Below are 15,491 nucleotides of genomic sequence, written 5' to 3' on the forward strand. Positions count from 1 at the left end.
ATTATCCAGCAACAACTTACAAAGTAAACATAGACATTGCAATGTGCTAAATCAGCAAGTTTTATGGCAATCTGTTTACATATCATCTAGGATATTAAGAATATTGGGAAGATAAAATAGTTTTTAGAGCATTAGCAGAAGCTCTTTTGACCATAATTTCACCATCAGATATTGCAAAATTATATGTATAACAGTTATCAAAATTAAAAATGGATAGACAAAACCAATATAGCTTTCATAGTCACTTTTCTTTTTAGTATCTTAGAAAGAGTGACTTTTATATTTTAATAAAATAATCACATTTGTTACTTTTTGCTGCTGACCCATCCTGCCAAGAATTATTTTTAGAACACTAAAAAGCTGCAAGGCTGCTAATTTATTGAAGCAGATGTGGCTCATTTAGCTTCCTTTGTCTTTAGAGAGAAAGGGGTGATTATGATGTGGATCTTGTAAAAAACATTATGGTAGACGAGGACACTTGAGTAAACAAATTCTGAGACAGCAGCAAAAACAAAATTCAAAAAGAACTAGATTCTAGATGCTTTGAGTCTGTATATATCTATGAATTCGGACTAAGAGTGTGTCCATTGATGTCCAAGCAATAAGCTACAAGTTTTTCATAGTATTACAAGAAAATATGGTAGGAAACAAAGTCTAGAAGACTTTATATTAAAAATTAAACACTCCTATCAGAATCACGTGTACATCATTCATTGAAGAAGAGAATATTTTTATTCAAAATTTACGGGACATATAGTGAGAGCAACAAAGAAAAGCTGCAAATAGTTTACTGACTTTTTCCTTTGTCTCCCATATTCCTAGTTTAATTGCATAAAACTCTTCTAAATTACTTATTAAGAGCAGATGGAATATGATACCTAGCTGTGCAACTTTTGCCAATAATCCTTCAATCACCATGTTTCAATTTGCATGAATAATGAACTGACTGCTCATGTTCAAATTAATATTTTGATTTATTCTTATTTTATCTTGAAGCAAACTGTTGAAGTTGTGCTTTAGTATTATCTGTGTACCTATTAATCTCTTTTCAGTTGTTCCCACCACTCCTCTTAACACACACACACAGAAGACAATGTTCTGGTATAATTCGCTGAGCTTTTTGACAGCAGGCACGTGCTCTTGGAGCACCTCTTGCTTGCAGGGCACAGGTGGTTGTTTTCAAACCTCATCTTGAACCTAATGATAACTGTGACAGCATCTGTGATGGTACCCAAGGCTTCAGTCTGAACTAACCATGTATGAAAAGTCCAAGGATCTTGTTTACAAAGCATCAGTTAAAACTGTGACACTTTCTCGTCGTAGTCATAATGATTCAGTCCATGTTTCATCTAACTTTGAGTTCCGTGTTTCAGTTTATTTTTATTCATGGACTGCTGAAAGGAAGTGACCTGTATATTCTGGACTTCTCTTTTTATTCAAAATTTTGTAAATAAATTTTCTAATATATCTAGAATTAAATTTCAAATAATAGCACCTGCTGCTGTTACATAATGGTGAATAATTAAAAAAATATAAACAGAGATTTGTATTTCGGCTTTTCTCTCTCTTTTTTTTTTTTTTAAATAAAAAAGGACACTTGGGAGATGTTGGTTTGCTGTCTATTTCCCTCAAAGTGTTGGAATGGTTCAAAGTAAATTTGTTTATTTACAACTCTGTGGAGAAAGACTGTTCTTTTCCAGATTTTCTTCGAGTTTTGAAGTGATTTTCATAATCTAGAATATGTTTGTTATTGTCCTGTCCTGTTTACATACTGACAGCACTGCTGGTGAAACAAGGCTCTAAATTTCTTAAGAAAGGGTGCTGATTCCTGTTGGTTCCGGTTTGCCTATCACAGATTGCCCCTGGAAATAAGCAGCTGGAAGCACAATTAACTGTTCATAAAAACTCAGGGCCACCAAACTTATCTACCAGATGTCTACAGTTGAGTAAAATATCTCACTCTCAGTGATAATTTATCAAGACAACTATGGTTATTTGTAGTCTTTAGAAGGCCTAAAAAAATTAGATGGTAGTGCACAGCCTACTTGACGTCATACATGCTACTGATGTAGTTTGCATTTGATGGTGCAATCCTACTTTTACAGCTCTTCCACCTTCTGAGCTAGAGGAAGTTTATCTACCTGCATGAAAAAAAAAAAGTTGCGTGGCAGTTATTTTGTTGCAGATAACAATCAAGAAGCTTTTTTCACTCCGTTTCACATCCTGCAGCAGGCATCACATAAACTCTGCTTATATATGACCACATGACGGTCTCTCACAAAAATGTCAACCACTTTGTGTAAAAATTAAAAAAAAAAAAAAAAGAAATGGCAGAAGGAAGGTGCATGAAGGGAATAATGAGTCAGTACCAGTCCAAGTGTATATCAGAAGTCCCACTGAGGAGAAGAAATAGTAGAGGGATCGCAGGAGACACGACTCGACTCATTCTTGCCACTGTCATTTCTGTTCAGTAGAAATATCATGGCTTTCTGTATCCCCTGTGGTGATTGTGTCCTTTCTTATCTAGCCTGTTTTTTTCAGATTATTATTAAAAATCTTCCTGAAATTGAACCATCGTTCTGAGTTGAGCACCTGCTGCCAGAGCTCTTTATGCTACTGCATCCATCAGGCTTTCTATTTCCTTGAAGCTGCTGCCCTCTTTCTCACAGCTCTGTGATCCCAGCCTCACTACAGCATTAGCATCTAAGTAAAAACAGAGCAAAACTATTAATTTCTGAACTGTTATATTTGACAAACTCTCTTCAGAGTGAAAAAACATTCTCTATTGCAGTGTGTAAGTTCTTTTGCCATGTTTTTAAGAGCGAACTGATTTTCAGGTAAAGCATGAAAGAAAACCAGTAGCAAAAGTCTTTGGCGAGAGTCACGGCCCAAATCTTGACTTACTTTAGAAAATAAATAGCAAAAGAATAGACATATACAGAAGGCATATGTTTCAGAGACGTGCATTTCAACAGTTTTTCAGCCTTGTTTGGAGACTTATTAAAAGCATCAGGGTTATTGTGCACTTGTTGCAGAATCAGTATTTTAAGAGCAATTACCATTTTATTTTATTTTGAATTTTGATTTTGGAAATTAAATATTAGTGGTTCTGTCAACCCACCTTGAATCAATGAGCAAAGAATATCCTTTACTTTGAAAGATATCTTGAATATCTGTGAAAACGTTCTTAAAAGTGTTCTTTCAAGTGTGCTTTGAAATACTTTAGTGGTTCTAGCTATAAAAGAAGTAATCTATGCAGTCAGAATACCTGAAGCATAGCAAGTAAAAAATACTAAGTCATTCTATCAGGCAGCTATAAGGTTCCCATTCTTCTCTTGCTTTGAGAAGAGTTTTCTTTTTAGATTATCTTTTTCCCTCCCACTGTTCTAGGGTCTGGCATCCTGAAGCCAAGTGCCAGTCTTACAAAATGTTGTGTGCCTAAGTGTCGGTTCTAAATTAAAAAGATGTAGTGAGACCCTTAGATCATGCTATATTCCTGGTCATCTGACACACAGAGCTACAGATGCACAGGCTCCAGGACGTGGTCCTGCAGTGGGAAGATCAGAGATCCACTGCTGCTGTGAGCCAGGGCTGGCTGTGCTGCTTTTAGCTGTTTCTTAGTGCTGTGACAAGAATAGCAGTGCTCCCATTCCATTCACAGCTTTCCATTTGGCAGTTTGGCATTTCTGAAACCATCTTGGTGATGTCTGTGTTGCCCTTTTCACCCCTTCTATCAAAATTTAATCTTTTCTTATTGCCATAGCATATGCCCATTCCCCAGGAAGAGCAAGTATGTCTATTTTCTGGAAGTCAGAGTTTCCTACACTTTACAGCTTTGTGTCCTGCCAGGATATATTACATTAGAAAGGAGAAGTAACAGAGAAATGAGTATCAGAGGTCATCCCATCATCTGACAGCATGAGGCAGAGCCTACAAGACACTTTGAAATGGCTGTAGTTTTTGAGCCTGGATGCTGAAAGAGTTTATCTTCCCAAAAGCTCTTCAGGCTGACATGAACACATCTCTATGCACTACGTTCTCAACAGTACATCTTAACCAAGAAGCCTTCAAAAAGCTTCCTTCTCACCCAAATGTCAGCCAGCACTTTTCTGCCCAAGTGCTGATCTTGCTTCTGACTGAAGTCAGGAATGTGTCCCATAAAATTGAGAGAGAATCAATTTCTCCTCCCATCTTAGAAACTAATAACATATAAAGTAAACTTTATACCTAAGTCTCAAAAGGAAAACTGAAAACAGTGATATTTTCTAGTATTATGCATCTGAGATGGAAACCCAAGATATTTTCAGTAATTCATATCTTTATGTAGTCAAATGACTAAATTAATTACTGTGAAACTACCAAGCAACTTACCAATACACAATACAATGGTATCTCTGTTTTCTGTACAGTATCACAGTAATTAATTTTTGTTGTTGATGATTATTCTTTCAGATTACATCTTCTGCATGTAATCTTACAATTTTTGCAATTTCAAAGTGGTCCATCCTTTATCATAAAGTAGCTTCTGCACTGCATGTTGTTCTTTGACTGACTGATACTGGCTGCAGAGGAATTCAAGGGAAGAATTATAATGAAATGCTATATTTCATAAGTGAATAAGCAACTTTATAGTTAAATTATATCTTAGGAAGTATTTTAAAGAGCTGCTAGTCTTTCAAAGATATATGGAGAAAGCAAAAAAAAAGAGAAAGAAAAGAAAAAGAGTTCACTCTACAGGAGAATAATTCTGAATAGATGTTTTACGTACTCTTGCACTAGTAAAGAAGTTGATAAGAAATATATAATCTACTGCATTATGTCAAACTCCAGGCTAATATTTTTAAAAACCCTCAGGCTTTTAATAAAATAATAACTGTAGATTGGTAAGCTCTCTGAAAGAAGAATATTAACTATTCATTAAAAAATAAAATTGAAACATATGAAATACTCTCTTAATGCAGGCAGTGAAATTCATTTTTCATCCAAGTGCATTTATGCAAATATAGTTTGCATATTTAAGTCAAAAACATTATCTACCGTGCACTGAGCACATTTATTTTGCCTTGGTACTATTTCAACTCCGTCAGTGAGAGAAGAATGCTTTTCATCCAGTTATCAACTTTTGCTATAATGTATCATATTAACTAAGGATGTATTTCCAGAGCAAAGAAAACCACAAGAAGAAATACTTAGTTTGAATGAACTCTGTTCCCACAAATGGTGCAAACAAATGTGCGTTCTCTGTTTGTGCATGGAATGCTTCATGTGTCACAGGGACGAATGCTCTGAATGCATCAGCAATAGTGACCAGCAAGACAATATCCCTTGTCTTTAAGCATTCAGACTTGATTGCTGCCCTAATATTGTGACTATGTTCTTTAATTACTTTAGAGTTTTCTTCTTAAAGGCTGAAATCTAGGCAGCTGAAGGATTTTTGTGTCAAAAAAAAAAAAAAAAGAAACCGTCAGCTTTTAATAAATTCAATCATTGATGAAATTCTGTCTTTTATTGCAGGTCAAAGATGTAATGAAAAACATCATGGCTGGACTGCAGCAGACAAACAGTGAAATGATTCTGCTGAGCTGGGTCCGCCAATCGACTCGCAATTACCCACAGGTCAATGTTATCAATTTCACCACTAGCTGGTCTGATGGATTGGCTTTCAATGCACTCCTCCACAGCCACAGGTAGGAAAAATAGCTTTTAATTATTTTACTAAGCTTGTAACAAATGGCTGTAACAGGACTGGAGGATGGTGTGTCTATTATGTGGGGGGTTTAGCTGCTTCGTGTGTGGGAGGCTCAACATTCTTTTGAATGGCTGTTTGCTTTGAACTGGCTGCTGTGTTTTGTGTCATAATGAATCCTCTCGTGGAGGGACAGGGTCTGAGCTTTTGATGGCACAACCAAATATACTCAGTTCAGATCCTTTTCTGGAATTTCAGTGTGTATACCCAGTAGACAGGAGTACAGATTTGGTAACTTTTGAGAAGAACAAAAAACGGATCCAAAACTATACCTTTGAGGTTATCCTAGAGGGAGAAAGAGATTTTCCTGGGGGGACTTGGAGAGGGGAAAATGTGGTGTTTGTAGAAAGCCTCTCATAGATGCTGAATTGAAAGTATGGATTTACCTCACAAGGACACAGCTGGAGAAGGCAGCCTTTGTTTTCAAAACCTTTCATGTTATTCCACCAGCTGATTTGAGTTCTTAGCCTCTCTCAGAAGTTGTCTTCTTCTACTCTGTGCGTGCTTTATAAAACTCTACCTTTAGAGATTCAGAGGTCTCTAGTGGTTCTGTGTACTTGGCTTAAGGAAGATGTGCAAGTAAATCTATCTAAAAGGCCTAGTTCTTGCAGCTACAGCCTTTAAAGCAATATTTCTTTTTTTCTTTTGTTGCATTAAAGGCTTAAAATAAAATAAGGCAAAATACATCTAAAAGCATAGTGTGAGACAATATATGCTTTCCAACTTAAGCAGCAAAGAACTGCAGATATTTCTTTCCAGAAGTTTTACCCGCTCTTTTAATTTTTCTAAATGAAACTGTCTGATGAAGTCTACTGCTGCTCCAGTTGAACAGCTGTGAGTTCATTTTTCACGATGTATATGCCTGGGAACCTTAGAATCATAAAATCATTAAGGTTGGAAATTACCTCGATGATGATCAAGTCCAACCTTGAACCAAATACCACCATGTCCACTAAACCGTATTGTGAAGTGCTACATCTACTTATTTTTCGAACACTTTCAGGGACAGTGACTCCACCACCTCCCTGGGAAGCCTGTTCCTATGCTTAACCCCTCTCTCAGTGAAGAAACTTTTCCTAATACCCAACCTCACCTCCCGTGGTGCAACTGGAGGTCATTTGCCCTTGTCCTGTTGCTAGTTGCCCAGGGAGAAGAGGCCAGCATCCACCTCACCACAACCTCCTTTCAGGTAGTTGTAAAGAGCAAGAAGGTCTCCTGAGCCTCTTTTTTCAGATTAAAAAAACCCAGTACCCTCAGCCACTCCACAGAGCACTTGAATAGATCAAACTGAATTAAGGTGCAGGAAGTTTCAATTGCAAGCGTTGTTTGCTTGTAATGTTAGGAATGAGGCATTATCTTAAGGAAGAAATATTACACTTTAAAAGGGCTTTGTGTATGCCTTTCAGCTGCATTCAGTATTTACAGTGTTAACCACTGGCTTTCCCACCATCCTGCTAGTTACTCCACAATGTGGGCATGAATACCTTTTTGTCTTCCTGAAACATCGGCTATATACACCTTATTAAATGGCAAAATGCAGTTTTTAACTCAAACACCAAGTTGCTTAAATCATACAGGAACTTTGTGATACAAAAAAGATTGAGTGATTCCTACTACTTTTGGTGGTACAGTGCTATCCCTGTTGCATTGGGTAGAGCTGGGGAAATAAAAAATAGATACACTTCAAAGAGAAAATACTTACTTTCAAAAATGCCAAAAAATAGTTATGGTGAAATAATATTGGATAATTAATTATTACTGTAGATTCAAAGCTAAACCCAATAGCACTCTATGGCACTGTAACTATCTTGAATTCATCTTCAGCAAATCAGTGCAGCAGAAGGCCTAGAGATATTGTCTCTAAGTAGAGACAATATCAGACTGCCTGTTTCCTGACTAGGGTATCTGATACTCAGATATTCAGATTGTGTGCTCCACAGGACCATGTAATATCATCTGGTGTCTGAAATCAGTAATCAGAAATTCCTTTTTGTCCCTCTCTGTAGGAATAGTTTCAGAAGTCTGAACACAGACACTTATTCAGGAGGAGTCTGTGGTTGGGGAAGGCAGTTGCCTGCCTAAACCATTGGGATTGTCTAGACAAATCCCTGTGTCTGCATGCCAGATTTTATGCACTGCCGTGTTCAGTTCAGTGCAAAGTTCACCAGTTGTGAACATTCATTTCCTGCTTACTAGAATTTATGCACTTTATTCAGGCTTTGTAATTCAGGGCAGCAAAACGTAAGCTCGCTTTTACTCTTCTTCTGTCTGCTGCCATAAATCTTGCACAGCTTTCTGCACAGTGAGCCTATTTTCAATAGAAGTGAAAAAGAATTACTCCACAGAAGTCTTGTCTCTTGCCCAGTAGTTAGTGCACTTATCTGGGAAAAGGCAAGTGTACATTCAGATTCTTCTGGACTTTAATCACTGTGTTGCTCTGCAAAAGTTTCAGAGGAAGAGCAAATGTTCTCTGAAGCGGTGAGTCAGTAATTTTTAAGATGAACCAATGAATATTTTGGTGACCTTGCACATTGTGTTAAATGTGTGGAAACATTGAACTTTCCTTCAAGATTCAAGATGCAATCAGTTAAATAGTTACACTAAGACACTCAGAGAGTTCAGGAGCTCCTAACTCTATCTTATAAAAACAAACATAAAAAAACCCTTCTCTAAGAAGCCTAATTCAATCACTCTAAAATGCAGGTACATTACATACTTGTTGGGTGTCAGAGTCTTGGATTTAGCACCTAAAGAAGACACTCTGAACATAAACTGAAGAAAAGTTGTTCAACAGTGGTTTACATGAATTTGCAGAGAAACCTAGTGTCTTGCACATCCTATGCTTTAAAAATATTACATATATAGAATGACAAGCCCTCTGAAGACAAACACTTTTAAATATAACCCTTCTGTTTTCCCTGTTTCTCTAGTTCTCCTGTTCCACTTCATTCTTGTCCATTTCTTTGTTCTCCATGAAGTTTTGTCCAGATGTTCTCTTCTTTTTCCTTTCATCCTCTGATTTTATTCCTCTGTATTTAGTTAATTCACTGTTCCATTGTCTTTTTTCCTTCTTCATTACTGTCCCTTTCTAGATTACCTTTCAGTAACTCTCTTTCTCCTAGGAATTTTTATATTGAAATGTCTCATGAAGAAAAGTAGGACTTGTTGCTCTAATTGTCAGAACAACTATGTGTGTCTGTATGGTTATTTAGATAAGAACTCAGCACATATATGAAATACATTAGTGGAATTTTTCTTTGTTAAACATTTAAAACATATGTTCATCATTCCTAAAACCTAAAAGACTTCCGTGATTTAACTGTAAAAATAGTCTTTACTGCAAATAAAACTTCTCCTTTCAAGACTGAAGTCTTTGAGTTTAGCCCTTCCTTCAGGTGTGTTTCAGAGGTAAGCCATAAGCCTTCTGCATTGACCTCAGGCTCTAATTTGCATCCATAGTCTTCATCACATCTAGATATTCTCATGATTGGAAGCAGAGTTATTCAGAAAAAACACTACCTATAGTTTGAAAATCAGGTGTGATAATGAACTCGTATGCTGCACCTGGAGCTCGTGTGCATAGTTTTTACCAGTTGTAGCACTATTCCTAGACTGCTAAAAAAACCCAAAACCAAATCAAAAAACCCAATCAACCAAACAAAAAAACAAAACCAAACAAACAAAACCCAAGAAAACAACCAAACACACAAAAAATCTTGAATAATGCTGTCCAAAATTTTTTCCAAAGTATTTAGGGTCTCTGAAAGGGTAAATTTCTTGGTGGCATTAAAGCAATTTATTTTTCAAACCAACCCCTTACCTTTAGGGATTATGATAATTTCATTTCTCTTACATAACATTTTCAGTGCTGAGCAGGTAGCTTTTTGTTTTGTTTTTTAAAGAAATTCAGGAAGTAATGTGAAATTTGTATCTGGATGAATATCCTAAGCACCTCCTTAAAGGGATTGAAATAAAGTAAGAGACTGTCATGAAACACTAACCACACAGTACACTGTAAGAGCAGTACTCTCCGTGGGAGGCTTTCTCTCTGATAGGCTTTTAGCCCACCAATCCCTTGCTTTCAGCTGCCTGTTTTGTTTTGATCAGATATTTCTAATGCTCTTTCTCCATCATTTTATAAAGGGGTTACTTTAAGTAGATATTCCCATCTTTCTAATCACTGTCTCTCTGCAGACATTTGGGCTCTTTAGCAATTGCATTCAGTACTGAGTGCAAGCAGCAATGGAGCACAGGTTACTTGGCAAACCTACAAGGGCACATCAGTGTGAGAATTTTCAAAATATAAATTTTCCATAAGGTTCCTTGAATGGCATGTTCTGCATTGAACTGAATAAAAACTGACTGTGGAATGGCACTATCACCCTAAGAATATACAGAAACTAAAACATTTTGCTAAGAGAATCTTGCTACAGGTGAAACTCTCCCTACTTCAGACTGGAGATCATAGAGAGATTTTCTCCTTTACCTCTTGTAATCTTTTTCCTCCAGACAGGTATCAGAGAAAGCTTTACATTTCTCTTCTAACTTTGCTGAGGCTTTTTATATTTTTTTTCCCCTGCCCCTTTAATCAGGATTTTGAAGTAGGAACAGGTGGCATTCATTAGCTTCCTCCTTGTTTCTTTAAAATGCTTGAACTCAGCCCAGGTGACTGCCTTAGAAATGAGCACTTTAGTGCAGCTGTTCTTGCTTCAGGGTGACAGAGTGAGGAGGGAAGGAAAAAGGCATTAAAAAGACGTCCTGGATATAATTTAAAAAAATTGTCTTCAGTAAGTTACAGGAAAAGTAGAAGTAAAAGCAATGGTATGAAGAGGTATGACAATAATTTTATTTTAGCAAGTCACTAGGTTACATGTTAGCTACTGGCTCCTGATTTGTTTTAATTGTGAGAGTACTCAAGACATACAAAATCTTCTTGTGTACAAAAGTTAGAGCAACGAACACACAACTTTTCTTTTGAAAAGATGCTCAATTTTATGATCTAAATGTGACTACTTTCTACCTACAGTGATAGAAAAATTTTGTGAATTAGAACAGTAAGTTTCTCTTTTGCTGAGTTGTTTTATCACATCAGAATATACGAGTTATACTTTAGATTTTGATGCAGCTTAAGAAAATGGCTTAAAACATGTGTGTTGTTTCTTCATGATATTTGCAATTATGTCTGTGTAATTAATTTTTACTGAAAGTCACATAGATTATAAAGGCTCCTGTTTTAAAGACTTATGATACTTGAAGAAATGAAAACAATACATCACGTGATGTTAAAATATCTTCAAAATGTTTCACTTCCTTCAGAATTCTCCCTCTGGCATAAATGTTTTTTTTTTGTCTTAACTTTTCTTAAATCTACAGCTTTGCAAAATTTATTACCTCTTTAGGTTAGAATCCCATCTCAGAAAATCTGGTGTTTTTCTTTTCTTTGCTGCTTATACACTCTTAAAGGTGTTATATGGTTATAATATTTACATCTGCACTTGTGAAAATAAGCTTTCTATTTTTGGGAAGATTTAGAAGGTGTCTCTAAGAAAAATAAGAGGGGCTCAGCTCGGAACAGAGCACTGTGGTGGGTTGAAGTCGCTATACTTAGATACCTGCTGCCTCTGAGTTTTGTTTTGTTGCATACTTTAAATTGGATGGCAACCTATTGTTTTTTGTAGTAACTGTGGTTTGTCTTATCCATGAATTTAATTTCTACATAGAAATCTGTCTGGATTTGTTTGGCCTTAGTATACTCCAGATTCAATTTTCTTAGCCTGGCTGATCTAGTTCTGTTGTACATTATGTAACTGGGGGCAGGTGAGGGGGATGGTGAGCCCCTTTTATATCTTATGAAAAATTATTTTTCTTGGAAATATGTTTTGGAAAACTTCTGACTTGTTTTCCTTTTGTCTTTATTCTTTTATTTTTATTTCTGCTGGTTATAGGAAAGAACTGTCAGTACAAAAACTACCTTGTATTAAACTTCTCCACTGAAGCCTTCAAGCCTTTCAGTTTTGGCTCTCAGTAATCTTGTCATAAACTAATAGAAGATCAGTGCTGTTTGAGCTAATCCGTGTGTAGCTAGATGGAGTTCAGCATGTTCTACTTAATTCTCATTTCTTTGAGCATTCATGTGCTTGTATTGTCGAGGGAAAGGAGCAAAGAAGACTAGTTATTTTTGCTTCAGTTTTCTCCCTGTCACACATGAACCAAGCTGCAGATACGAGAACAATTTTTGTCTCCCTTTATACAGTTAAAAAAATTCAGGAAAACAATGAAAGCAGAGAATCACTATTCTGTTTTCTTTCTTTCTTCTACTATTTCATACCAGCCCGCTCCTGTATTTAAAACTCCTTAGGAAGCTAATAATAATTGTTATTTGAAATTCTGTTTCAGTGTTGTTTCAGGGATTTTTAAAAGCTATTTGCCACATACCACAATTATTAACCTTCTAGACTGTAATATCCTCTGCAGTCAAACTTGGCAGTATTGCCACATAAATATAGCCAATGAAACATCTAGACATGTAGCACTGAGAAGCTGATGCTTCAAGCTGACATTGTGATGCTCTTATTCTAGTGATGGTGCTGCTGAAATGTGGGTAGTCACATATTCTGTCAACAAAGGGAAAAATCTGGAAATTTAAATTGCTTTTTGAGTAGGGAGAGCTTTTTAGTTTTGTTTTCTCTGTTTAATTAAGTTGATGCTTGTCAGAGCTGAGTTGCAGTAGGTGGCTATATACTTTTAAGTCGACTTGGAATCTGTACTGTCTGCTACAACACTAAGAAAAGATTGATAAGAATCCTGTCACTTACTAAGGCTTACTACTTCTCTTATTGCTGTGTCTAAGAAGGTTCAAATTTTGCCATCTGTAATGAGTGTAAAAAGAGATGCTGTGTATGCTCTACACAGGCACATGCAGCATGCAAATTCAACCAAGGTATTGAAGACATGATGTTGTCTGAAACTTTATTAATGAAACTTTTGTGTTTGAGTTCTGGAGTTTAAAAAAAAAGAAAAATCTGTGTCTTACATTGAGAATCCTCCCTCTACACAAGATGTCGTGATAATAACTTTAGCCTATCTGGATACATTAGCTTGAAAATGCCCTCCTGGGTTATACAGTTGAGAAGCTGGATGAAATTTACTCTCTAAGATACTATTAATGATGACAGAGGTTTTTCAAGAGGATTAAGAAAATATTGTGACGTTCTTCAATGAATAATTGTAAATGTTCATTTTCTTTGCCGGTGGAGCCCTGAGTGGTTAGAAGAAAGTATGTTCCTGTGTATAAAATTTTATATCACCGAACAAGTCATGATTGTGTGAAGATACTGTACTACTCTGAGCAGCACAGGTGTGGTTAGAACTTTAAACCAAATCCCTATGAAAACATTTGAGGGGGAGGTAATCCCTTGGATATCATTCTTTCCTTTCCTTGTCCTAAAAGCTTTTGTCACTAAATAATCTTTTTACACACTAGTCTCTGTACTATTTGTGCAATGCATCCTTGCCAAGCTTTTTAAGTCATAAAGATAACTGTGTGGTTACTACAGTGTTGGGTTTTTTTTGCTAAATTTGCTGCATGGGCTTGTGCATCCTATGCCAAGCATTACATTTGGAGAGAATAAGGAATTGAAGAATATCCGTATGCTTGCAGAGTAAGATGTAGATGTAGAAGTGCAGTGGGTTGACCCCAGTCAGCAACTGAGCAGCCACACAGCCACTTGTTTGCTTCTCCCCCTGTTGCCTTTAGAACAGGGAAGAGAATAGGAGAAGGGAAGGCAAGAAAACTCCTGAGTCAAAATAGACTGTTTCAATAAATGAAGGAAAGAAGAACAGGTGAAGAAGTGATGCAAAGGCAGTAACTGATACCCGGCCGGTCTTCAACTAGTAGACACCTTCCAAGACAAACAACCCCCACCCCACTCCCTTCCTCTACCCAGATATTTATTGCTGTTCAAGTTATGTGGTATGGTTTGAGCCATCTGTCCTGGCTGTGTCCCCTTCGAGCTCTCTGACCATCACTATACTACTCACTTGGGCAAAGAAGAGTGGAGGGTAAAAGAGGTCTTGATCGTCTGTAAGCACACTTCAGCAATAGCCAAACAAATGGTTTGCTCTGGACACTCTTTTAAACATAATGCTAAAATATAGCATTGTATGGACTGCTATAAAGAATGTTAACTCACTATCTCTAGTAAAAGCAGGATGGTAAAAGTTATGCACACATAATCTGTATTGTGAATGCCTGTGTTTTGGTACACAAACCAATCTATGAGATAACAGACTTAATGCATCCAGGAGTAAAAACAGAGATTACTACCAAAGTTTCCTTTCCCTTCCTTGTAATGTCCCTAGCTAAATTTAGTATTTTGAAGTTATTCTGTATGTGGGAAGGATAAAACTCTAATATTTACAAAGCTCTGCAAGGAGAAGCAAAATAACTTGGAGTAACTTAATTGATACTACGTAAATCAGAAAAAAAAATTGGACAGCAAAGGTACATAACTGGGGAATTATTACTACATAAATGGCATTTTTCCTTTACTCTCTTGACATTATTACAGTATGATTTAGTGAATGTTTTTGCCATTTGTTATAGGCTGAGACTATTTAAAATTAAATTTAAAAATTAATAAAAATGTAAGTAAATCTGTCATAACTAATTGGAACATTTTAATTTGTGCAAATAGCAAACTTGATTTATCTGTAGTTAAAATTATACATTTAAATGTTTTCTGATTTAGAACACTGTATCAAAATCACAAATAGCATAGTTGTTTTGCTTCATATTATATTTATATTAATTACAAAATATTTAATTAAATTTTTTTTTGAACATGCCTGATAACAAAGTGTGGTCTCCTAATGGATAACTTTCAAATGAAGGGCCAAAGATCATGGTCTGTTAATGTTATTTATACTGCAAACAGTGCAACTGATAATACAAGGTTCCAAATTGTGTATCTGAGCTATAATTCAGTTTTACTTGTTCTGTCTTTTCCTACAAGAGCATGTAAATTGTGCTCTAGTGCTTTTGCACCAATCAGCTAAAACCCATGGTTGGACTACAGGTTTACACTCCTCTGAAAAGTGTAAGATGGTAAGAAAAGTGGCATGTACAGCTATGATGCATGTGTTCATAAATCACATCAATCCTTGGGATGACTGATTAAGGAATCACAAGCACAGTGTTCTCTTCCAATCTATTGGAGGTCTGGATCACAAGTCTTGTGAAGAGCAGCTGAGGCACCTGGGGTTGTTTAGCCCGGAGAAAAAAGGCTTTGGGGGAGACCTTGTCTCTGTCTACAACTACCTGAAAGGAGGTTGTAGCAAAGTGGGAGTCATTCAGATCTCCCAGGTAACTAGCAATAGGACAGGAGGAAATGGCATCAAGTTGTGCTGAGGAGGTTTAGTTTGGATATTAGGAAAAAGTGTCTTCACTGCAGGTGTCATCCAGAATTGGAAAAGACTGCCCAGAAAAGTGGTGAAGTATTTAAAAGATGTGTAGATGTAGTACTTATGGACCTGGATTAGTGGTGGACTTGGCAGTGCTGGGATAATGTTTGAACTCTGTTCTTAAAGGTGCTTCCCAACCCAAATGTTTCTATGATTCTATGATTTTTTTTAATCTGTAGACTGACTTCAAATTTAACAGAGAGGTGGTAATCTCAGAAGTGATTACATTCTTAGAAATATCAAGTGAAAAGCTGGTGACTGGGGAAAGGAGGAAGGCTCCAAA

At 36.5% G+C, this 15,491-nt stretch overlaps 1 protein-coding gene across 10 annotated transcripts in view; it reads left to right on the forward strand.

The window, feature by feature from the left end:
- Positions 1 to 15,491, forward strand: part of DMD (dystrophin) — a 918,699-nt gene that overhangs the window by 122,162 nt on the left and 781,046 nt on the right. For all 10 annotated transcript variants that reach the window (XM_027636380.1, XM_027636395.1, XM_027636430.1 and 7 more), the window contains one exon: positions 5,515 to 5,687. In XM_027636380.1, the coding sequence (XP_027492181.1) occupies positions 5,515 to 5,687 (173 nt within the window). The remainder of the gene's footprint in view (positions 1 to 5,514; positions 5,688 to 15,491) is intronic.

This window comes from Corapipo altera, unplaced genomic scaffold (assembly GCF_003945725.1).
Source record: "Corapipo altera isolate COAL_440 unplaced genomic scaffold, ASM394572v1 0, whole genome shotgun sequence".
NCBI classification, from domain to species: domain Eukaryota; kingdom Metazoa; phylum Chordata; class Aves; order Passeriformes; family Pipridae; genus Corapipo; species Corapipo altera.